Source organism: Mastomys coucha, unplaced genomic scaffold, assembly GCF_008632895.1.
Source record: "Mastomys coucha isolate ucsf_1 unplaced genomic scaffold, UCSF_Mcou_1 pScaffold12, whole genome shotgun sequence".
Taxonomy (NCBI): Eukaryota; Metazoa; Chordata; class Mammalia; order Rodentia; family Muridae; genus Mastomys; species Mastomys coucha.
The window spans coordinates 34,767,633-34,793,285 of NW_022196894.1; the positions used below are offsets into that span (position 1 = coordinate 34,767,633).

Sequence of the window (25,653 nt, forward strand, 5' to 3'; positions counted from 1 at the left end):
TTTGTTTATTTTAGGTTCTTTCACAGCAGCTACAGCTGTTGGAGGCCGAACATAATACTCTAAAGAATACCATGGAAACAGAAAGACAGGAATCCAAGATCCTGATGGAAAAGGTAGAACTTGAAGTGGCAGAGAGAAAGTTATCCTTCCATAACCTTCAGGAAGAGATGTATCAGCTCCAGAGACAGTTGGAGCGAGCAGGCCAAGCCCAGGCTGACCTGGAGACACAGTATAGTGCTCTCCAGCAAAGACATAAGACAGAAATGGAGGAGAAGACGGCTTGCATTTTGACTCTTCAGAAGAATGAGCAAGAGCTGCAGTCTGCCTGTGATGCTCTGAAGGAGGAAAACTCGAAGCTGCTTCAGGAGAAGCATGAACAGGCTGCTGAGTCAGCCCAGGCCATGCAGCACCTGGAAGGTCAGTGTGTGGCTTTTGAAGCCCCCCTCTAGCCCCTTAGTGAATTGTACTTCCCACCTTCAGGGCTCTGTTAGTGGTAAGCTCAGAAGGAATGCATCTCCTTCAGTGTGGTCTCCTCTTCACTCTCAAGTCTCTTAACATTGTCGGCTCAGTGCTCAGCACTGCTCAGCCATGGTCTAGGCACTGAGGAGTCCTGTGTAAACCACAACTGATCAGAAGAGCACAGTGCCTGTCGTGCATAGAATGGAATGTGTTTCTGGAAATGGCAGGCCAAGTTTAGACATGCAGACTAAATTGCAAGAAGTCTTCCGAGCCTAAAGGCATATCTTCTTGCTTTTGCTGTAGGTGAGAATTTCCTTTTGAAGAAAACTTGTGTCTCTAAAGAGGTTTTAAGAAACATTTTAAAATATTTTATTAAAATTTGAAATCACTCTAAAAGTTCGCCATTTTAGGAGTTTATTAAAAAAAAAAAAAAGTGCCACTCTCTGAACTCCAGTAGTCCACGTCACCAACCTCTTTAAAGTGTCCGTGTAGTACTGACAGATGGGAGTGTGTATGCCCTCGGAAAGAGTTTAGGAGGAAGAAGTTTGCAAACAAGTACCACACACTTTGTTTTCAACCAGAAAGTCTAGAGGGCATCACGAGGGAAAGGGAAAATATCCAAGCCCATTATCGCCTTCCCCAAACCATGGCCATGTTTGACCCTGCTGGAGACTCTTGATGGGCTCATCATACTTCGAGGAGCATGAAGACTAATATAAACCACCAAAGCCATTTTTTTCTTTTTCTTTTTTTTTTTTTTTGGTTTTTGTCTTTTCAAAACAGGGTTTCTCTGTAGTCTTGGGCTATCTTGGAACTTGCTTTGTAGACCAGGCTAGCCTCAGAGATCCACCTGCCTCTGTCTTCTGGGTGCTGGAATTAAAGGTGTGCCTGGCTTCACCAAATCCATTTAATTATTATTTTAAAAGTCTAGGCCTGCCTTTATTAACATGTTACCAGTTATGCATGTTAATGGCATTCAGAGTGAGAATTCCATACATGCAAACTGTGTGTGTTCACAACCTCCTGCCATCCTTCCTCAGACTTCCTCTCATTGCCCTCACCTTCCGGTCTTTCTGAGGCTTTTTCACATTAGCTCCCGAGGTGGAGAGGGACTGTGCAGTTGTCTGGCCCTCAGCACTTAGCGCCAGTGTCCCCTGTTCAGTCCAGTTTTATGCAGATGGCAGGATTGCATTTTGCTGTGTGACTCTGTAACATCCCATGTGCTTACTTTTCCTTTGAAGGAAGTCACTTACTGAGATGTTCTTTGATCCAAACAGTAAAAAGTGTAATTGACACTGTAATCTTGCTTAGGTAGTTGAGCTAGTAAAGTTCAATGAGCTGTATCCATGGAGGTTTCAGACTCAGGTAGACCTCACTTCTGTGTGCTTGCCTTGTTTTCCTCAGATACGCATGTTTGTTTTCTCTTCCTTAGATCAACTCCAGCAAAAATCTAAAGAAATTAGCCAATTTGTAAATAAGCCAAAGTTGCAAAAACACGAAACAGCATCTCAGACTTCTTTACCAGATGTTTATGATGAGGGCGACCAGGTAATTCAATGTGAATTTCTCTGTGATCTGTATGTATCTGCTGTACTGAAGGGCTCTAGTGAGTGTCATGGGGAGTGTAAATGTGCATTTTCTATTTAATGAAATGCTTTTAGGGGGTGACTCCATCTGAATAGAATCCCGAAAGGCCTTAAAGTAGCTTTCCAACAAGGATAAATTATGTTTGTTTACTAAGACATTTTGCAGCAATTCAGATAGGCACAGCTTTATAATGAGTGCTCACCCCCTCCCTCCAGATAGTATCGTAACACTGACTGTGTGTATTTGCTCTTCTAGCTGTCCTCTGTCCCTCTGGCCATCAGTTCATCTTAATGCTTTCTAAATGTCACAATAGGCTACTGGCATCAGGACCTTTCTCTCTAGATATTACAGCATGTGTATTGTTGACAAGAGTTCAGTATCTGTTGGTAGTTGAGGGAGTCTTCTTTTGTCTCTTGAGGTAAGGTTTATAAACCATTCAATGCCTAAGTCATAAGGATGGCATGAGTGTTTTGTCAGACTCATTCAGCTGTGGTAGGCAAACTCTTGATAAGGTAGAAGGTACTATGGCCAGCCCGCAAGGTCTCCTTGAGCAGGAGCTGCTAGTCCACTTCCCACCATGATTTCCCTTCACTTATAATCATGGAGCATGTGCCCTTTTATTTTCTTTTAAATTGCCATTGTTAGAGCAAAAGCAGAGATAAAATAAAAAATAAACAAATTGTTGTGGTCCTGTTCTAGTATAATTCTGTTTGTAAAAGCAAGTGGAAGCCTCCACAGTTTTCTGATACCATTCTGTGTAAAACACTGCCTTTAAGTTTCCTGTGGGTGTAGATGGGGATGTATTGTGCTTATGTGTGTGTTTTCATAGGCATGGACATGCATCTGGTGATGGGTTCTTACAGCTCTTGTGTAGCTAATTATATCGTTATATCAGCTTGTAGTTCTTGCCGACTGTAGACCTCTACATTGACCGGTTTAGTTTGGTGTTGCTTTCGTCACTTTAAAGAATCCCCCTCAGCTGTTTTGTCATGTTTTGTTTTAGATAAGAAATCTCTTTTTAAAATTTCTTCTGCTTTTAAATTTTCATCATTAGCTTTGCACCCTGAGATATTGACAGGCCAGGGCAGGGCCTCTTTTTCACTGTAGTTCCTGTGCTTGGAATTCATTGACTCCGCTGACTCTCAGCATTTCAGCTCTGCAGTAGTGTTGGGAGCTGCTTCCCATGAGATGATTTTTAGGACTCTCACTGTCTTGATGCACTTATTTTAATTCTAGCGTCTGTATCAGTACTGGATCTGTTTATTGTAGCTTATATTTTCTGGCTTTCTTACATGTCAAATCTTTAGTTGCCAGATATTGATTATATATATATTCACATAAATAGCTTGAAACTTTTTTAAAAAGATTTATTTATGTATTTTATGTATGTGAGTACACTGTAGCTGTACAGATGGTTGTGAGCCTTCATGTGGTTTTTGGGAATTGAATTTTTAGGACCTCTGCTCGCTCTGGTCAATCCTGCTCACTGCGGCCCAAAGATTTATTTATTATTCTACATAAGTACACTGTAGCTGTCTTCTAACATACCAGAAGAGGGCGTCAGATCTCATTGTGGGTGGTTGCTGGGATTTGAACTCAGTATCTTCAGAAGATACTGTGGGTTGATGCTCTTACCCACTGAGCCATCTTGCCAGCCCAGCTTGAAACTTTTTAATGGGAGTCAGTTGATACTTGAAGAGAAAGGTCGGACCACAGCATGTTTACTCTCTAATCTTGTCAAGTAGGTAGGTTTGGTAGTTGAGGTCTCCTGAGATGGTGGCCTCATATTCATGTGCTGCTGTGCTGCCTGCTGAGTACACATGGGGCACCCTCTGCGCATCTATGTGGCACTCTGTTCCTTTCTCCTGTGAGTCTTAGCTGTGTCTCCTTAACTCAAGGGCCAGCCAGGCTCTACCTGTGTTACCCACTTTGGGGGCACATGGCCTAAAAACTCATTTAGGGCATTAAGTTTACCTACACAGACACACATGCATGAACACACGAATGCTCACACCTGCATATTCTTTTTTCTTCCCTGCCCCTCCATCAGCATATTCTTAACACTGTAATATTCTTAGGGCTATCATTTTAAATACAGAATCCTTGTAATGACATACTCTCACCCTAGCCTTTATGTTGCATTCGCTGCTTATGTTAAAGTTTTAAATCTTAGCATACAGTGTTAATGTGTGCATTGAAGCGTTACGTGTATTTAAAACACATATTTACCATGCCTCATGTTCTTTTCCTCTCTGGGGCTTAGTTTCCATCCAATACTATGTTTTTCTAGAATAACCACCATATTCTTGTGTTCAGAACTACTAAAGAAAAATTCTCTTGGTGTTAGCTAATATTCGTATTTTGTTTTATTCTTGAATGGATTTATAATTCTGTATTGACACCTTTTCATTCAGGACATTAGAAAATATATTTTACAGTCTTCTGCCTTACATGGCCCCAGCAACTCTTCGAATGATTGTTCCTGTAGATGGGAGTATCATTTTCCCACTGAACTTTAAAAGACCTTTCTCTTGCATTTTGTGATGTAGTCATTTGTGGTTCTTGCTTTTGTTGAGTCTTTTTTTTCTTTTTCACAGATAAAAGTTTGTATGTGAGAGAAGTGTGGCCATCTTAAAATAATTTTTCTGTGTATTCTGTTCTTCCTCTTCTCAGATGCTCCAGTTAAAGTGTATCTCAGTATTGCCCTACTTGTCCTTGAGGCTGTACTTGTTTTTCTTCAGTAGTCAGACTAATCAGTTTCTCTTTATCTGCCTTCAAGGTCACTGCATTTCTTTTCTCTGTATTCTTCTATCAAGCCAGTCCATTGGATTTTTCATTTCATATCTGTGATTTTCTATCCTAGATTTTCAAACTTATTCATTTTCTAGATTTTGTTTGTTTGTCTTACACCCAAAGTTCCTGTCTTTTCAGTCACTGCTAACTGTCTTATCATAGTTATAATATTATTTTTAAAATCCTAGTTTGCAGCCAGACATGGTAGCATATCTTTGTAAGCCCAGAATTTAGGATGTAGAAACAAGACATCCCAAGTTCAGGGCCATCTGGCTAAGTGAGGCTCTGACTCAAGACAAAAACCAAGGGGTAGGAATTTCATTCAGTGGGAAAGTGTTTGCTGAGCCTGCAAAACATCCTGGGTTCAATCCCTGTCACCACAATATAAATCAGTTCTTGCTGCTAACCCAAAATTTGCATCATCCTTGAGAATGAATCACACTTTCTCATTTCTCTTTGTCATGAGTGATTTTTGATTCCTTAAATGTTTTGTTTGGGTCGGCCTGTTTTGTTGTTTCTAAACTTCCAAAGCATTCTGATAACTTTTAGTCAGCAAGTAGGATGGACCCACAGTGTCCACTCTGACGTGTGGTAGAGAGCCCCAAAACTCTGTTGGGTATTTCCACCTCAGGTAATTGATTTTCTGTTCATTGTTCAGCTGGAGGTTAGGCTGAATGCATAGCCAGCTCACTCCCTGACTGAATGCATAGTCAGCTCACTCCTTGACTGAATGCATAGCCAGCTCACTCCCTGACTGAATGCATAGTCAGCTCACTCCTTGACTGAATGCATAGCCAGCTCACTCCCTGACTGAATGCATAGCCAGCTCACTCCCTGACTGAATGCATAGCTCACTCCCTGACTGAATGCATAGCTCACTCCCTGACTGAATGCATAGCCAGCTCACTCCCTGACTGAATGCATAGCCAGCTCACTCCCTGACTGAATGCATAGCCAGCTCACTCCCTGACTGAATGCATAGCTCACTCCCTGACTGGCATTCTTCCTGTTTGCTTCCCTCCACTACAGCTTTGTTCCTCCCTAAGGCTTTCTTTTTTTTTTTTTTTCCAAGATAGAATGCCTGTAGCTATTTTATTGGAGTTTTGTTTTATATATTACAAACTACAAACTTTCCTCTAAATAGATGTCCCAAACCCTAAACATACCTTCTGCAGTTTCTGTGCAAACTCTATAGCCTAACATGGCAATTCCCAGGGAATTGCACAGAAAAGTGTATAAAATAAGCCTCTTGTAGGGTAAATGTGTAAAAAGAAAAAAACTCTAAAGATTCAATATAGATACTTGTCTGTCATTAAGAGAGACAAACATTCTGGATATATAAATTAAGCAGAACATTTTGTTGTAAGTGGAACAAACCCAACAGTACAGTGGTAGCAGTTCTTGGGGGAAACAGTTCTTCCACCTCTTGAAGGCCTCTCTTCCATTTTCTCTGTCCATTTTCCTCCAGGCCTTGCTGCTTGCCTGGTTTTAATCAGATCTATGTAAGGTGTTGTTTGTGAACTCTTAAAATATCCTTTCATGCACGTTTACTTGGGTTTTCTATCTTTGTAATCCAGGCTTCTTCTATCTTGGATTCAAACCCAATGAGCTGGAAACTTATGGAATAGATTTTATTTCTTTTTCCATCTTCAGAATTAAGAACTTCTCCAAAGGTTCACCAGGCAGAGGAGTAGATGTCGTTTCTAAAGCATCCTCGTAGCTGGAGAACTTCCAGATGCTGTACGTGTTAGCGGCCCTCTGGGCATCAGTGTGAGAGCTTGCACTGGGGAGTCACTGATTTGTTGTCTCTCTACTATGTAGGCAGTCATGGAGGAGACTATCGCCTCTTTACAGAAGAGAGTGGTAGAGCTAGAGAATGAGAAGGGAGCCTTGCTCCTTGGCTCTGTAGAGCTGGAGGAGCTGAAAGCTGAGAACGGTATGTATAAATAAAAACCAGAACTGTCTTCTTATCCCAGAAGTGCCTCTGCTCTTACCACTGTACATATATACACGTAGCTGACTCTGCACAATAAGGTTCTCAGGCGACAGAACTGGTAGCTACTAAGATAAAACTAATGCACACTAAGTAGCTGAGCACAGTACTGGTGCTTTTATCAGGCTTACATTTTCTGACATACACTGTAAATGCTGCAGGATTTCTGAATATTTTATATTCATTTGGAACTGGCAAAGATATCTTCTAGGGAGTATGACCAGAATTGGACTTTACTAAGATGCTGAATTTTTTTAATAGGCAAAATGAGGACAGGAACGAGGTAAGAGCAATCAAAGTAAACTACAGGTTGGGTGCCTGTCACCTCATGCCATGTATCTGTCATGCTTAGACTCCTTCTCCTGTCAGCCTTCACCCTGGGCTTCTTCTTTAGGAACTCAGTCTTCTTGCTGGGTTAAGTGCTTTGTGCTCCCACAGCATCCTTTGTACCTTGACTGATGTATGAGGATGATCAGTGTTTATCTTGTTTACTGTAAACCCTCAGAAAACATGGTGTGAGCTTTTTAAGGGCAGAGAACTTTTTCAGTTTGCTTTACCTAAACTTAGTAACAGCGGGCAAATAACAGCTGCTGAATAATGTCTTGCTTGATTAAGCTGATTAAGCTGAGCGCATCAGCATTTTGTTCTACTGGACTGCGTGACCAGTTGATGAGAACGAAGGCATCTCTTGTGCACATCTCATGTGCCTTGTGAGAACCTCCTCAGTTCAGTAGCACGTGGTGGTGATTTCACTCAACTCTCATTCATCTAGGAGAGTGGTTTTCACATTCCTAAACACAGTGACCATTAATATAGTCAGTTCCTCATGTTGTAGTGACCCCAACTATAAAATTATTTTTGTTGCTATTTCATAACTGCAGTTTTGCTACTGTGATGAATCTTTTTTTTTTTTTTAGATATTTTCTTTATTTACATGTAAATTTCTCCTTTCCCAGTTTCCCCTCCAAAAAACAAAGAAACAAACAAAAACAACAAAAACAAACCCCTGTTGCCTCCCACTTCCCCTATCTAATATGCAGGCTATCTGATATGTGACCTCTGTGAAGGGTCACTAGAGCCCCAAGGGTTGTGACCCACAGGTTGAGAATCATTGATCTAGCATATCTGACTGCTGTCCTGTGCTGTGTATTAGTCAGAGGGGACATCACATAAACTTTAAAAAACTAGATCCAATTTTTTAATGTAGCCAATTTATAGTTTCCCACCTAGCTCTTATCATGAATTATGCATTATTAAATGCATAAGTAATAAAAATATTGCTAACATTGCCAGTAAAGCCACAAATTCAGCTCATTACTTAGCCCACCTGAAGCACTTTCTTGACACTTTATCCATAATCCTTATTCTACCCATTTGCAAGCAGCTTCTGTCATGTTCACGTGATTGTCACCTGCCTTGCAGGTTCTGTGATTTCTGTTCTCTGTCCCTTGGGGGTCATTGGCCTTCGTGTTCTCTGCCTTGACTCTTCTGTCTGCTGTCATAAATGACCTTTGAGTTTCTGTCCTGTCCCTTCCATCTCACTTTGTATACTGCCATTTCTGTGTCTTTCTCAGGAGTCTTCAGTGTCTGAGCACAGTACATGTACTGTCTTGAAATCATACATTTCATGAGTATCCTTCCTTGCCTGTGAGCCAGGCACTATTCTATGTGCTGGAGATACAGCTATGAACATTTTAGATTACAAGACAGTCATAAACATGTATAAAAAGGGCATGTTAGAGTAACAGATAGGAGGATGGAAATGAAGTCGGACCCTGCAAGTATATCTGAGGTAAGAGAAAGGCAGGATTACAAAGGTCAGGACAGGCCTCTCTGGGAACTTGACATTCAAATAACTAAAGGCAGGGCAGTCATGCAAAGAACATATTAATCAGGGAGAGAGCAGAGCAAGTGTGATATGTGAACAAATTTGATGTTTGCAGAACAGAAAGAAGCTCTTGAGTTTTTGTCATAGAGTGAAAAAAAAATAGCAATACAAGAGGTGGTTGAAGGATAAGATAGGAGTCAAAACATGTAAGCTCCAGGTCATGATAAGACATTGAGGTGTTGCATAAAAACTAAATGCTCTTTCTTTAGTTTTTCAGAAAGAATATAAGCTTCCTGGAGAATCTCCAGGATCAATGCTCAATAGTTCTATCTTCCAGGGTGCTGATTCCCATGTTAGAGCTGTATGTTAAGATAGGGGTCCTGATCCCAGCTGTCCATCTGGCCCTGGAACCTCTTCATATTATGTCATTTGTGTCTTCATTTGGTCTTTGGGATTGCAATTAAAAGATACATCCCTTTTAGTGCTAACATCCCTTTTAATGTCTAAACATCTGTTAAAGAAGATCGAAACATTATAAGTGCAATTGTGCAAAAATGTACAATTCAAACAGTAGGAATGTGGATGAACTAAGACAGTAGAATTTCAGATTATAGCATAAATAACTGCTTCAAGTCATATGTCTTTGCATCTACAGCCTTTCAGACATCACACTGTTTAGAACATGTCTCTCATGGTCATTATCATTCTATATTCTGTTATGTATGATATCTACTATTTCTGTTATGTATGATATCTACTATGTTCTATTATGTATGGTATCTGTTATGTTGTGTTATGTATGATATCTCATACTCTTTTAGAGGTATCAGTCTTTTATCTCCCTCAAAGTACTTTGCTTATTTCTTTTCATTATTTTATGTATCTCAAGTAGCCTTGGTACAGCTGTATCACTGTTTTTCCAAATGTTCCACATATATTCCCTAAAGGTACAACTTGTTTGACTTTCAGAAAAACTCTCCTCTCGGATTACTCTTCTGGAAGGTCAGAATAGAGCAGGGGAGGCTGATGTTACAGTCTGTGAGGTAAGTGACCACTTAGTACAGTCATGGTGAGACCTGGACTAAGGGGGCTGACTCCAACAGTTAGCAGTGTTGACAGAGAATTATATTACCTATGGAGTGAAATGACATTTAAGAGAGTCATAGTAACTAGACCTAAGTCACTTATTCATTTTTGAATATTTGGAATTCTTTGTCTTAAACCAACACAAGTACGCACTTGTGTAGTAGTTACTTTCTGTTGCTGTAATAAAACACCTTACCAAGACAACTTAAAGAAGAGAGAGCATATTTGAACTTCCAGTTCCAGAGGGTAAGAGTCCACTCATGGTGCACAGCAGCCATCAGCAGGCATGGCTGCAGGAATAGACCAGACAGTGGTCACACCCTTCATCGTGCTTGGAACAGAGAGAGGGAACGAGAAATGGCTCTAGGCTTCAAACTCTCAAAGCCCGCCTCCAGTGACATACTTCCTCCAACAAGGCCACACCTCCTAAACCTCCCCAAATGGCAGCACCAACAGGGACCAAGAGTTTAAATGCCTGAGCCTGTGGAAGAGACTCTCATTCAAGCACCACAGCTCGCCTGTTAGTAGAGAGTAAACAAAATCTCTTGAATTTCTCATGTTCCCTAGTTGGTAGTTTTTACTCAGGATTGTATTTCAAAGGAGCCTTTACCAAATTGTGGCTTTTTGTGACCTGAAATGTGTTTATTTATCCTACTTTTCAATTCTAATTTTTCTGTATTTGTGAGTTTATACATGTATATACATGTATGAAATATGATTATATCTGCCCCACTTCTCCCCTTTAGCTTCCCCCATGTCCTGCTAGCATGGCTCTCCCAATTTCATGTCTTTTTTTTTATAACCCATTAAGTCAGTATTGCTGATATGTACGTGGGTATGGGGTCATTGATTGTAGCACAGGAAACCTACAAGTGGGAGCACCCTCCAAAAGGAATGATTCTCCCTCCCCAAACAGCCATCAAGTGCTAGTAGCTCCTTACTAGCAGGTAAGGCCTAGAGAGCTCCTGCCCATCCATGCTGGAAATTTCTCTGCCTTGATCTTGTTTAAGCAACCACAGCTGCTGTGATTTCTTGGATGTGGTAGCCATGTCATGCCCAGAAGACAGCATTCCACAGATCTCCCCCCAATCCTCCATCTCTACATTCTTCCCACCTCTCTGTGACACTCCCTGAGCCTTAGCAGGGAGTGGAGGGTGGTGTGATAAAGAGTCTCCTCTCAGCACCCTGACCAACTGAAATTTAATCTGAGAGGCATCATTGCTTAGTATCAGTGAGTTAGTTCTAATGAGTTAGTGTCTTTGTTAGCTACATTATATTTAATTTGCCATGCTCTCTAATTGATAGTAAGTGGCATTTGGAAGTAATGTAGCTTCTTAACAAAAGTGTTGCTTATTATATATTAGTCTATGTCTCTAGGGACATAGTATGAATACCATTTTAAACCCAAAGAGATACAGTTTTTCAAATTGGCAAATTCAAAATCTTCCAGTTGAGCCAGAGGCCATCCGACATAAAGAAATATTAAGACTTGAGTCAAGAGATAATCTGCTAGTAGATTTCACTCGAGGGTAGGACAGATTTTTTTTTTTTTTTTTTTACTCTGCCAAGGCCTTAACTGATGGAAAAGATTCACCTAAACTAGAAAGGATGGTCTGCCTTGTTTGAATTCTCCCTAATTTATAGCTGGAGAGATAGCTCAGTTGGTCAAATGCTTACTGTGCAGTGTCAGGTCCTAGCTTTGAGCCACAGAAGCTCTAAAAACCTGGACATGATGGTACAGGCTTATAATCTCAGCACTAGGAGATGGAGAAGACAGATACCTGGGGCTTGATGGCCAGCCAGGCTAACCTGCTTGGGGAGCTCCAGGACTTTTGCAGAAAATAAGGTGGATGGCTTCTGAGGAATGACACTAAAGGTTGACCTCTGGCTTCTACATACACATAATGTGTACACATATGTGGCCCCACCACATGCACACATGCATACACATATATACATAAACATTTAGTTGGCGTTAAGTGTTAATGCCAACTAAAATACCTTCATAGAAGTACCTAGGGTAATGTTTGGCCAAAAGTCTGAGTACCATGATCTAACCAAGTTACCACATAAAAATTATCATCAGATGTACAGCCAGTGCCTTTTCATGGGGCCACTGAGGCCCTGTTCACAAAATGGCAGAGGTGACTTAATTTACAAAATTGTAGTATTATTAAGTTATAAATGACAAGACTAACTAAAAATAAATCTTTTTTTTAAATTTTTGTATTAGATATTTTCTTTATTTACATTTCAGATGTTCTCCCCTTACCTGGTTTCCCCTCCGAAAAAACCCCCAAGGGCCTCTCCTCCCACTGATGACCAACTTGGCCATCCTCTGCTACATATCCAGCCAGAGCCATGAGCCCAACCATGTGTACTCTTTGGTTGGTGGTTTAGTCCCTGGGAGGTCTGGGGGTACTAGTTAGTTCATATTAAATCTTGTTTGTCCAAGGGAATACTTAAAAGTATTCCCTTAAAGACTTGCCAATGATTTCTAGTGAAAACAAGATAAAACATAGCTTAAAAAAAAAAATCAACACAGATAAGATGGGTGTCTATTAAGATAATGAAAAAGACACAGAAAATAATTAGCAAACAAAAATTAACAAAGTAGATTTTAAAACATAGATGTTGCATAGAAAGCTGACTGGTAATATCTTTTGAGATCAAAGGCATTAGATAGAAAAAGATCCATAGAAGAAGAAAACTCAGAGGAGGAAAGAACAATGGGAGAAGCCAGAAAGTGCAAAGCTCTCTGGTTCTCTGACCTCTTGGTATAGAGAACTGAACTCTGTAGATACTGTATCGAGTAAGTGAGGAAAGTGAATGAGCAATATGAAAGCAAGTTATAAAAGAAATGAAAACACATTGGGTAATAGAACAAGAAGCAGTAGGTTACATTGAACCCTGTGGTAGTGAATTGTTTTTAACTGTATCTGCATTTCTTGTCTATAGGGATGGAAACATAAGAGTGTGGCCTGCAGTTATAGAGAACTTCCCCAGTGCCTACTACTGAGATCTAGGAATTATGGTCTGTGGTGCAGGGAACAAAGAGTTACAAATTATTAAGATAGTCCTTAGGAAAACTGTTGAGATTATAGACATGCCTGGCATTTACATGGATGCTGGAGATCTAAGTCCAGGTCCTCATGCTTGTTCAGCAAGCACTTTTCTCAAGTGCTTTTCTCATTCCTACATCCCCCAAACCCCTTTGTGTGCTTCTGTATATGGCGTGTGTGTGTGTGTGTGTGTGTGTGTGTGTGTGTGTGTGTGTGTGTGTGTGCGTGTGCCCATGCCTGTACATATAAAGACCAAAGGTTAGCATCAGGTTTCTTTGGTCACCCTCCACTGTAGTTTTTGAGACAGGGTTTCTGAACCTAAACAAATTAACTATATCATGTGACTGACTAGTTTTCTGTTCCAAGCAAACGAAAGCAATGACATGGAGGGAGTAGCCTAGCACAGTCATAATTGCCACCTGGGTTCCTAATGTCACATCCAAACTCCAGCAGAGCATGTTTTAGATTTCTTGGCCCTGGTAAGTTTTAGAAAATTCATGAAATGCTAGTTTGTATTGGGCTATTTGTAATGCTGTCTGAGTTATTTGATTAAGGCCTTTCTTGGTGTTTTGTTGTTGTTTTTTTTTTTCCTTATTTTTTAATAGGTCAGCACAGCTGGTATTACTTTGCTCAACAGGAGCAGTTCTTCTACCGAAGAAAGTGGACAGGATGTCCTAGAGAACACATTTTCTCAGAAGCATAAAGAACTATCAGTTTTGTTAGTGGAAATGAAGGAAGCCCAGGAGGAAATTGCATATCTTAAGTCACAGCTGCAGGGCAAGAAGCCTGAGGGGGACTATGAGGTCCTAGACCTGAGAGAAGCACAGCTGATGGAGAGTGAAGGACCACCCTCAGTTACAGCAATAGACATCCTCTGTGCACCCAGTGAGGAGAGCAGCGGCCCAGCAGCTGAAAAGGAACAGGCAGGCATGAAAGATCAGCATGGAACGTCTGAGGCAGGACCTCTGAATGACACCGGAATGGACAAATCCCTCTCTGTACCACATGTCTGTCAGTGTCACCAGGCCGAACTGGAAAGGCTGAAAGCTCAAGTTTTAGAGCTTGAGACAAACCTTCGTACAGCAGAGGGAACTTATGAGAAAAACTTAAGTGAGAAAGCGAAGGAAATTAGCAGCCTAACCCAGCTTACCGAAGAGGTGAAAGGGAAGGCAGAGGAAGCCTGCAGCACGCTCGCTGCTGTGTCTGAAGAAAGAGACCAGCTGCTTCACAGGGTGAAGGAGCTTGATGTCTTAGCAGAACTGCGGGCTCAGGTGCAGGAACTGGAAAGCAGCCTTGCGGGAGTAGAAAAGCAAAGAGCTCTGGACCACGAAAGCCAGACAGCTCAGCACAACTTGCTCACGGAGCAGGTCCACAGCCTGAGCATAGAAGCCAAATCCAAAGATGTGAAAATCGAGGCTTTACAGAGAGAGCTGGATGGTGTACAACTACAGTTTTCTGAACAGGGAACACGGATGAAAAGCCTGCAGAGCCAGCTGCAGGTGAAGGAGAGGGAAGTGCTAGAGGGGGCAGAGCGTGTGAGGGACTTCTCAAAGGAGATGGAAGGACTGTCGCAGGCTCTTTCTCAGAAAGAACTGGAGATAGCCAAGATGGACCAGCTCTTGTTAGAGAAAAAGAAAGATGTGGAGACACTCCAGCAAACCATCCAGGAGAAGGACCAGCAAGTGACAGAACTCAGCTTCAGTATGACGGAGAAAATGCTCCAGCTTAACGAAGAGAAGTTTTCTCTTGGGGTCGAAATTAAGACTCTGAAGGAGCAGCTCAATTTATTGTCAAGAGCTGAGGAAGTAACAAAAGAGCAGGTAGAAGAGAGTGGAGTTGGGTCCAGCCTTAGACATGACGAGTCAAGCCCGGCAGGACCAGTGAGTAAAGAGGGGCTTCAGCAGGAACTGGAACGGCTGAAGAAAGAAAGCGAGCAGAGAAAGCGGAAACTGCAGGCAGCGCTGATCAACAGAAAGGAGCTACTGCAGAAAGTCAGCAAGTTAGAGGAGGAGTTAGCCAAGGTGAGAGAGGAGTCTAGGAAAGAGATTCCCCTCGGGGACAGTGAGAGGAGAAAGCTGGAGGAAGACGGAGAGAACAAAGATGACCCAGAAAAATGTGAGACTTCTAAGTGGCGAGAAATAGAAGTTTCTTTAAAACAGACAATATCTGAAAAAGAAGTAGAACTGGAGGGCGTAAGGAAGGATTTAAAAGAAAAGACAGCAGCACAAGAAGAGTTACAGACGGTGGTCCAACTGATGACTCAGGACCTGCAGGGTAAAACAAAGCAGATAGATTTGCTTCAAGAAGAGATCACTGAAAACCAAGCAACTATTCAGAAATTAATCACAGGCGCCATGGACGCTGGGGATGGAGACTCAGCAGTGCCTGTAAAAGAAGCAGGGGTGAGCAGCCCACCCAGTGCAGGTAGTGGGGAGCACTGGGAACCAGAGCTGGAGGGAAGGATCCTAGGCCTTGAGAAAGAAAAGACACAACTTCAAAAGAAGCTTCAGGAGGCCTTACTTTCCCGGAAGGTGATTCTGAAAAAGGCCCAAGAGAAAGAGAAACATCTAAAGGAAGAGCTCAAGGAACAGAAGGATGCTTACCATCACCTACAGGTACAGTTTGACGAGCAGAGTAAGGAAAATGAGAACATTGCGGACCAGCTAAGGCAACTCCAGTGTCAAGCAAGGGAGTCTATAGACAGACAGCTCCCAGGCAGTGACCAGCAGGAACCTGGTCTTCCCACTCAAAGTTTAGAAGGCGTTTTACTCAAAGACACAGAGCCTGCTTCAGAACCAGACTTACACGCAGCTCAGCCTTCTCACCCTGGAGAGACAGCAGCTCTCCAAGCTACTGTTTCTGCTGCCCAGATTCAGGCCCAGTTGAAAGAAATGGAGGCTGAGAAGGAAGAGCTGGAATTGAAAGTTAGTTCTACAGCAAGTGAGCTGGCCAGAAAGTCAGAAGAAGTATTCCTGTTACAAGAACAGATAAATGAACAGGGTTTAGAAATCCAGAATTTGACGGCAGCATCCCACGAAGCCAAGGCCCACACAGAATGGCTGAAACAGGAGTTGGAAAGCAGCCAGTTGAAAATTGCTGACCTGGAATATCTGAAAACATTACAGCCTGAGCTAGATGCACTGCAAAAGTATGTGGGCCAGAAGGAAGAAGAGGTCAGCTACCTTTATGGACAGCTTAGTGAGAAAGATCAGACCCTCACCACACTACAAACAGAAATGGTGGAGCAGGAGCGCTTAATCAAGGCTCTGCACACACAGCTGGAAATGCAAGCCAAGGAGCATGAGGAGAGGCTAAAGCAGGCCCAGGTGGAAATTTGTGAGCTAAAGAAGAAGTCAACAGAGCTTGAGGAAGAAACTAATGCAAAGCAACAATTACAGAGGAAACTGCAGGCTGCCCTCATCTCCCGGAAGGAGGCACTCAAAGAAAACAAGAGTCTGCAAGAGCAGTTGTCCTCAGCCAGAGATGCTGTTGAACACCTGACCAAGTCTCTGGCAGATGTAGAAAGCCAGGTTTCTGATCAGAATCAAGAGAAAGATGCATTGCTAGGAAAGTTAGCCCTTCTTCAGGAAGAAAGAGACAAACTCATTGTAGAAATGGATAGGTCTTTACTGGAAAATCAGAGCCTTGGTGGCTCTTGTGAAAGCCTGAAACTAGCTCTAGAGGGTCTCACTGAGGACAGGGAAAAGCTGATGAAGGAGCTAGAATCTATGAGATGTTCTAAGATCGCAGAGAGCACCGAATGGCAAGAGAAACACAAGGAGCTGCAGAAGGAGTATGAGGTTCTTCTGCAGTCCTACGAGAATGTAAGCAATGAAGCAGAGAGGATTCAGCACGTGGTGGAAAGCGTGAGACAAGAGAAGCAAGAGCTTTATGCAAAGTTAAGGAGTACAGAGTCAGACAAGAGAGAGAGAGAGAAGCAGCTGCAGGGTGCAGAACAGGAAATGGAAGAGATGAGAGAGAAGATGAGAAAGTTTGCTAAATCTAAGCAGCAGAAGATCCTTGAGCTAGAGGAGGAAAATGACCGGCTTAGAGCAGAGACCCAGCCTGGAGAAGGAGCCAATGAAAGCATGGAAGCTCTTCTTTCTTCCAATTCCAGCTTGAAGGAGGAACTAGAAAGGATCACATTGGAGTATAAAACCCTTTCTAAGGAGTTTGAGGCTTTAATGGCAGAAAAGGACACTCTGAGTGAAGAGACTCGAAATCTAAAGCTTCAGGTAGAAGCTCGAGTACTGAAACAAGGTAGCCTGGAGGCCACTGAGAAATCTGATGAGCCAAAGGATGTCATTGAAGAGGTGACACAAGCTGTGGTGGGCAAGTCTCAAGAACAAGGCTCTCTGAGTGAAAGTGCCAAGCTTGAAGATTCGGAAGCTGCTCTGTTGGCTAATGCTGCCAAGCCTGGTGTTAGTGAGGCTTTCAGCTCACACGATGACATTAATAACTACCTCCAGCAGCTTGATCAGCTTAAAGGAAGAATTGCTGAGTTAGAGATGGAGAAACAGAAAGACAGGGAACTTAGCCAGACTTTAGAAAACGAGAAAAATGCCCTACTAACTCAGATATCTGCAAAGGATGGTGAGCTAAAGCTCCTGGAGGAAGAAGTCGCCAAGAAAACCACACTAAATCAGCAAATCCAAGAAGAACTCTGCAGAGTTACCAAGCTGAAGGAGACAGCAGAAGAGGAAAAAGATGATTTAGAAGAAAGGCTGATGAATCAACTGGCAGAACTTAATGGGAGCATTGGGAATTATTACCAGGATGTTACAGATGCCCAAATAAAAAACGAGCAACTAGAGTCTGAAATGCGGAACCTTCAAAGATGTGTGAGTGAATTAGAGGAAGAAAAGCAGCAGCTGGTCAAGGAAAAAACCAAGGTGGAGTCAGAAATACGAAAAGAGTACATGGAAAAGATACAAGGTGCCCAGAAAGAACCTGGCAATAAAAGCCATGCAAAGGAGCTACAGGAGCTGCTGAAGGAAAAACAGCAAGAAGTGAAGCAACTGCAGAAGGACTGCATCCGGTACCTAGAGAGGATCAGCGCCCTGGAGAAGACTGTCAAGGCCCTCGAGTTTGTTCATACTGAATCCCAAAAGGATTTGGATGTAACCAAAGGAAATCTGGCCCAGGCAGTTGAACATCGCAAAAAGGCACAAGCTGAATTATCTAGCTTCAAGATACTGCTAGATGACACCCAAAGCGAAGCCGCGAGAGTGCTAGCGGACAACCTCAAATTGAAAAAGGAGCTTCAGTCAAACAAAGAATCCATCAAAAGCCAGATAAAACAAAAAGATGAAGACTTCTTGCGAAGACTGGAGCAAGCAGAAGAGAAACACCGAAAAGAGAAGAAGAACATGCAAGAAAAGCTGGATGCTTTGCACAGAGAAAAGGCCCACGTGGAAGACACACTTGCAGAGATTCAAGTCAGTCTGACCAGGAAAGACAAGGAAATGAAGGAGCTGCAGGAAAGCCTGGACAGCACCTTGGCCCAGCTTGCAGCCTTCACTAAGAGCATGTCATCCCTCCAGGATGACCGGGACAGGGTGATTGATGAAGCTAAGAAATGGGAGCGGAGGTTTGGGGATGCCATTCAAACCAAAGAGGAAGAGGTTAGACTCAAAGAGGAGAACTGCATTGCTCTAAAGGATCAGCTCCGACAAATGACCATCCACATGGAGGAATTAAAGATCACCGTCTCCAGGTAAGCAGTGAACCTATTTCCCTCCAGAGAGAATTGTGAGGGCAAGGAAAGTTTTTAAACTATATTTACTTTATTATCTCATTTATTCTTTATTTGTTGCAGAACCAATGTTTGTTTTAAATTCCCTTAGAATGTATCGCCTTTCCCATCTGACACTTTTTGCCAGTTTTTTAACTTCTTGTTATAATGTTATCACTATAAAATCATTAAGATAGAATCACTGGCATCTTCCCCCACCACCAAACTCTGTTAAGAGATGGCCTGGGTTTCTCTGCCTTCCCGTTTCCGTTTCTGGATTTCTTGACAACCTGACTACCTTTGTCTAGATTTCCACCAGCTCACTCCCAAAGGATTGCTTTTAGTGCCCTGGGCGGTCTTCTCTCTCTTCGCCACAGTTGGCATCAACTGTACTTTCTGTCAGTTAGACACCATATGCCCTAACTCTAGAAAACCACTTCCCGGCTTAGGAACCAGCATTGCCTCTACCCTTAGTACACCTCCCCTCTTATATCCTTACCATTTCTTTTGCTAGGATTACAGCTTTAAAGAAACCTGGCATCAGCTTGTGTGGAGCACAGTAGAATAAAACAGTGGGGGTAGGGGCTGATTTGCTTTTCATATCTCAAACCAGGATGACTAAAGTAAGGAACACACCTTTGTGACTCAGATTTCTCCGATGTATCTTTAATATGTTATTTTTTTCTGTGTGTTAGATCATATTAGTACACGTGTGTAGATACAGAGAACTAAGATCTCTATTAAAACCTTCAATAGTGAATATTGACTGATTTTTAGATAAGTTAGGTGTATGTCATATAGTTAATATCTCTCCTTCCCTCCTTTTCCCTACTCCCTCCCTCCCCTGACTCTTGGCCCCATTCCCTAGGCTTGAACATGACAAAGAAATTTGGGAGACCAAGGCCCAGACCGAGCTCCAGCATCAACAGAAGGTTTATGATAAGATGCAAGAGGAAAATAAAGAACTTATGTCCCAGTTAGAAGAAGCTCGACAACTGTATCATGATTCTAAGAATGAATTAACTAAGTTAGAATCAGAACTGAAGAGTCTCAAAGACCAGTCAGTTGACTTAAACAACTCTTTAGAAAAATACAAAGAACATGAAAACAACTTGGAAGGGATCATAAAGCAGCAAGAGGCTGACATCCAAAATTGTAAGTTCAGTTGTGAACAGCTAGAGACTGACCTAAAGGCCTCCAGAGAGTTAATCAGTCGGCTACATGACGAAATCAATGAGAAGGAACAGAAGATTATAAGCCTGCTTTCTGGCAAGGAAGAGGCTATCCAACTAGCTGTTGAGGAACTACACCAACAACACAGTAAAGAGATCAAAGAACTAGAAAACCTGTTGTCCCAGGAGGAAGAGGAGAATGTGGCCCTAGAAGAGGAAAACAAAAGGGTCCTTGAGAAAACTAGTCAGCTCACGGAAGCACTGGAAACTATCAAAAAGGAGAGCTTTGAGCAGAAGGCTCAGTTGGATTCCTTTGTTAAGTCTATGTCCTCGCTCCAGGATGACCGGGACCGCATCGTGAGTGACTATCGACAGCTAGAAGAGCGACACCTCTCTGTAATCTTGGAAAAGGACGAACTCATCCAAGATGCTGCTGCTGAGAATAATAAACTAAAGGAGGAAATTCGAGGGTTGCGAAGTCATATGGATGATCTCAATTCTGAGAATGCCAAGCTGGATGCTGAACTGATCCAGTATAGGCGGGACCTGAATGAAGTGATAGCCATAAAGGACTCTCAACAAAAGCAGCTCCTTGATGCTCAACTACAGCAGAATAAAGAGCTGAGAAATGAGTGTGCAAAGTTAGAAGAAAGGCTGAAGGGGTCAGAAGCAGAGAAGCAAAGTCTACAGATGTCCTCTGATGCCCTCCAGGAGGAGAACCAAGATTTGTCTAAAGAGATCAAAAATTTAAAGATACAGTTGACAGCCCTGCAGGAAGAAGGTACCCTAGGTGTCTACCATGCCCAACTGAGAGTAAAAGAGGAGGAGATCCAGAGGCTAAATCTGGCTCTCTCCTCTTCTCAGAAGAGAACTGCAGATCTGGAAGAGGAGTTAGTTTGTGTACAGAAGGAAGCCACCAAGAAGGTAAGTGAAATCGAAGATAAGCTGAAGAAAGAGCTGAAGCATCTCCATCACGATGCTGGGATACTGCGGAACGAAACAGAGACAGCCGAAGAGAGGGTAGCAGAGCTGGCGAGAGACCTGGTTGAGATGGAACAGAAGTTGCTTATGGTAACCAAAGAGAATAAGGATCTTACGGCACAGATTCAGGCCTTTGGAAGGTCAATGAGTTCCTTGCAGGACAGCAGAGATCATGCCACGGAGGAGCTTGGTGACCTGAAGAAGAAGTATGATGCCAGTCTGAAGGAACTGGCCCAGCTGAAAGAGCAGCAGGACTCCAACACAGAGAGTGTCACTCTTTCCCAGAATGCCTTACCCCTGTCCACCTCTGAGAACACCCTGTCCCGCCTAGAGAAACTGAACCAGCAGCTCACATCCAAAGACGAGCAACTGCTTCAACTATCTTCAGAACTTGAAAGTTCTCACAACCAAGTGCAGTCCTTGTCCAAGGCCATGACCAGCCTACAGAATGAGAGAGATCGCCTGTGGAGTGAGCTGGAGAAATTCCGGAAGTTGGAGGAAGGGAAGCAAAGGGCTGCAGCCCCTTCAGCTGCCTCCAGCCCAGCGGAAGTACAGAGCTTAAAAAAGGCTATGTCTTCACTACAGAATGACAGAGATCGGTTGGTGAGTGTGTGCTTCAGATCTGTGTTTAAGAGGTTGGGGCCATTCTTCACATGGATTTTTATTCCCATAGAAAAGGGTAAATGTTTCTAATCACTGCATTACCACACACTCTACAAACACTTTGGGTCTTAAGAGAAGCAGACATGTTGTTACCATTTTCAAACTTGAGGACTTCTCTTTACACAGAATCTGCATTGGTTATAAAAGGACTAAAAGGTAACAAGCTGCTCTTGCACATGCTGTAAATGGTTCCAGGATTTAAAGCAGAGTAACTGGGGAAAGCACAGGCCATCACTGGGTGTCTTCACAGTGCCAGCTGAGCCCTTAGTCATTCACTAGGTCAGGATAGCAAGTACTTAGCTTGTCTTAGAAGTATTGCTCAGCCCTAACTTGTCAAGAATGACGTTAAATGTAAAAGGGATTTCTTGAAGTCAGTGTTAGTGGTGTGGCAGCACATCCCCATAACTCCAGCACTCAGGAAGCTGGTGTTGTGAGTTCAAGACAAGCTGAGGTTATGTAGCTTACTTAAGGCAGTCGGGCAGTGGAATGAGCCTGTCTCAAAATGTTTTAAGAATAGCTATTCAGTCAATGATTGTTTGCAGTTGAGTGATTTCCTGTTTCCTCCTTCCTTCCAATCTTTATTTTCCTCTACTGGAACTGACACAGAAGCTCATACATGCTAAGCAAGTTCTTTACCGCTGCTACATCCCCAGCCATTTTCATTAATTTTGAAACGGATGGTTGCTAAGCTACTCATGCTGATGTTGTAACTCAGGATCCTCTTTCCTCAGCTGCCTAAGTAGACACAGTTGCAGACACACAGCGCCATGACTGTTTCTCCTCACTCCTCTTTAACTTTTTTCAGAAATAGAGAGACAGCTTGTCTTGTGCCTGAGTGGTCCTTCGTGGTCCTTGGGCTCACTGGTCAGCTAGCCTAGCCTATGCTGACAGTCATCAGGCCAGTGAGAGGCTGTCTCAGAAACAAATGAGAAAACCAATCAATACTTGCTGCCCAAGCATAAATACCTATGTTTGGATGCTCAGCACACCATAAAACAAAACAAAAACAAACAAACAAACAAAAAAACGTGTGGCACCAGAGGAGCATGTGCAAAGTTGTCCCCAGGCACCGAGGTTGCAGCAGATTCTGAGTTAGCTGTGTTTTGTTCAGAGAACTGCTTCCTATAGGTTATGCATTGTAAACACTGGACACTATGTTTTGGTCACTCAGCCCCATTTGTACACTTCTTGTCTACTGAATGTTAATGAACCAAACCTTTTTTAAAAAGCCATTTCCCTATTTCTATAACTTGCTGTTATTGATTTCTATAACTTGATATCTGGTTTTTTTTAAAGATTTATTTATTATTATAGATAAGTACACTGTAGCTGTCTTCAGATACACCAGAAGAAGGCATCAGATCTCATTACGGGTGGTTGTGAGCCACCATGTGGTTGCTGGGATTTGAACTCAGGACCTTTGGAAGTGCTCTTACCCGCTGAGCCATCTCGCCAGCCCAATATCTGGTTTTATTCCATCTAACCGTTGAGGTGTTTTACTCTGTTTACATGCCCATCTTTTCCCCTTCAGCATCCCATGATAAACTTCTTTATACTCAACAGATATAGCAATACTGCTTCCAGTGTGTAACCCTCTGGAGATGATAAATATAGTCCTGGATAAATTACTCTAGAACTCTTCCTTTCTTATGACTGCCCTACTTCAGAACCTTATAACTGTAGAGGATGGACTAGAAGAGGCTTAGGGTCCCCTTGGTGTGCCACTCAAGACAATGTATCCCCATCTTCTCAGCCTCATACTTGTTCTTCGCATGCAGGCCACCAAAGCCCACTTCAGCACACAGAGATCACAGCAAGCACGTCCTGCCCACATCCCCATCCCGTGGCTGTCCTCGATGTTTCCTTTGGGCTCATTCCAGAGCTGGGCTCTCTCGCCACACTTCCCAGTTGCTTGCCTCCTACTTCCCAAGTGCTTGTCTTAGCATTTGTCCCATGCTCCCTGCACACAAGAGCCTCTGCCTCTGAGGCACGCCTCACTTTGTCTTCTGAGCCTGTTGCTTGTTCTTTTCTCTGCCATTATGTTCTTTTAGTTGATGTTGTTACTTCTTTAATGCTTATGGGTATGTGTGTCTGTGTGCCACATACATGCCTGTTGTCCTTGAAGGCTTCAGACTGCTGTTACAGGTGTGGGACACCATGGGGGTGTTGGGAATTGAACCGAGGTCCTCTGGAAGAGCAGAGAGTACTCTTAATCACTAGCCATCTCTCCAGCCCTGCTATTATGCTCTTAATTTGTAAGAGATTCTGTTTTTTCTTATTTTTGTGTATTTTTTTCTTGTTTCATGAATTGTCTAATTTGTGGTGCTTTGCTTTGTTGGTTTATGTGTACATGTCTGTGAGTGTATGATATGCAGGTAAGGGCATTGAAATTATAGACAGTTCCAAGTTGCCTGATGTGGGAATTGAACTAGGGTCCTCTGGAATTGCAGCAAGGACTCTCAGCTGCTGAGCCATCTTTCTACCCTGTTTTGTTTTCTTTTATTTATTTACTTATTTATTTATTTATTTATTTATTTATTTTATTAGATATTTTCTTTATTTACATGTAATTTCTCCTTTCCCAATTTCCCCTCCAAAAGACAAACAAACAAAAACAAGAACAAACCCCAGTTGCCTCCCCCCTCCCCATGCCTGCCACCCCACCCTCTCCCACTTATTGGCCCTGGCATTCCCCTACACTGGGGCACAGAACCTTCACAGGGCCGAGGTCCTCTCCTCCTATTGATGATCGAATTTTCAATCCTCTACTATACACATGCTGCCTGAACAATCAGACCCCTCCATGTGCAGTCTTTGGTTGGTGGTTGAGACCCTGGGAGCTCTGAGGGTGCTCCCTGTTTCATTTTCTAAACAGGCTCTTATATAGATGGGGCTAGCCTAGAAGGTTCAGAGTAGTCCAGGCTGACCCTGAACTCACAATCTTTCTGCACTAACCTGTCAACGGCCAGAACTACAGGTGTGTGCCTCCCTCCTTGCCTCTGACCTCTGACCTCTTCCTCTAGTGAGGCTTCCTTGTACTTTTTCATTGCTGCTGTAGTGTTTTCTTTGACAGCAATCTCTGTTGTGTCTTTCATCAGTGTAGCTTCTCCCTGCTACTGTGGTGAATTCCCCTCTCTCAGCGGTTGCTTTTTACCCCTGATGTTAGCCTTTCTTTACATGAACAGCAATCCTTGCTTCATTTTCACATGAAGAGTAGAGTCTAGAAAGCCTGCGGAGGGTCACGCTGTGAATGCAGTGCAGTGTGATCCTGCTGAGTTCATTGATAGTGGTCCCGAGGTAGGTACCTTTAGTTCCTCGAGTTCTGACCAGACCTTTGAGAGATCTTTCATCTCCTAGATAGAAGGAAACTCTCATCTCCGAGCTGAGGAGGGGACGGGCAGGTATCACTTGTGGTGTGTGTCCTGTCACCAGTAACTGTTGTCTAGAGCAGTGCCTTACTGGCAGCTGGGCCAGGGACAGATCCTTTACCTTTTCCAGAGAGTGAACTGCTTGTGTGGTGAGGTTACCAAAGTCAGAACTGAGAAGGATTTAGCGTGCCGTTGCTTCTGAAGCAGCTCCGTGAGAAGCCTCCACGTGTTAGCTCCCACCTCCCTCCAACCCATCACCATTTTTTCCAGACGTACCTGGTGTTGTTAATTCCTGAGCCCTTTGAAGATTCTGCAGAGTAAGTTCTGTTGGTCCTTGGCTTCTCTATCACCAGCTAAAAATCCAGCTGTCGCAAATGTGTTAAGTCAGTTACCATTGTTCATCTGCTTTTCAACCTCCAGTGTGTCACTGCTGACCTTTGTTGGCTTCCTGATCCTTTTTGCATTTGGTGCTTTTTAAAAAGCCACTGGTGTGGTAGTATTAACGTTTCTGAGTGGATGAAAGGTATGTGTGTGTCTAAGGCTGTTGTCTTTCCCAGATATCCAACATTTCTTCATCCAACTTTGAGTATTGGGAGTTTTAAAATAGAATGCAGTTTTGCTAAAGGCAAGTCCATCATAATATTCACTAACTTTGTGTGTGAGACCTATTAATTTTCTTATTTAATTCTGATATTCTTATGAGGAAAAGTACTGTAATTATCTTCATTTAGTGGGTGAGGGAAAGAAAGACTTAGATGTTCTCTATAGCAAACATCAGCTCAGTTTAAGATTGGAGTCCAGCAGGGATGTAGGTTAGGGATACGTGCAAGCCTACTTGCCTGATGCCTGAATTTGATCCCAAGAGTTGGGAAACAAGGACAAAACAAGTAAGTAAACAGCAACAGCAGCAACAAAGAAAACCTTGTG

General features: G+C 42.8%; 1 protein-coding gene across 6 annotated transcripts in view; it reads left to right on the forward strand.

Moving 5' to 3' along the window:
* Nucleotides 1-25,653, forward strand: part of Golgb1 (golgin B1) — a 60,099-nt gene that overhangs the window by 27,071 nt on the left and 7,375 nt on the right. For all 6 annotated transcript variants that reach the window (XM_031363808.1, XM_031363810.1, XM_031363811.1 and 3 more), the window contains 6 exons: nt 15-417; nt 1,892-2,007; nt 6,661-6,775; nt 9,630-9,703; nt 13,414-18,524; nt 19,411-21,298. In XM_031363808.1, coding sequence (XP_031219668.1) covers nt 15-417; nt 1,892-2,007; nt 6,661-6,775; nt 9,630-9,703; nt 13,414-18,524; nt 19,411-21,298 — 7,707 coding nt within the window. The remainder of the gene's footprint in view (nt 1-14; nt 418-1,891; nt 2,008-6,660; nt 6,776-9,629; nt 9,704-13,413; nt 18,525-19,410; nt 21,299-25,653) is intronic.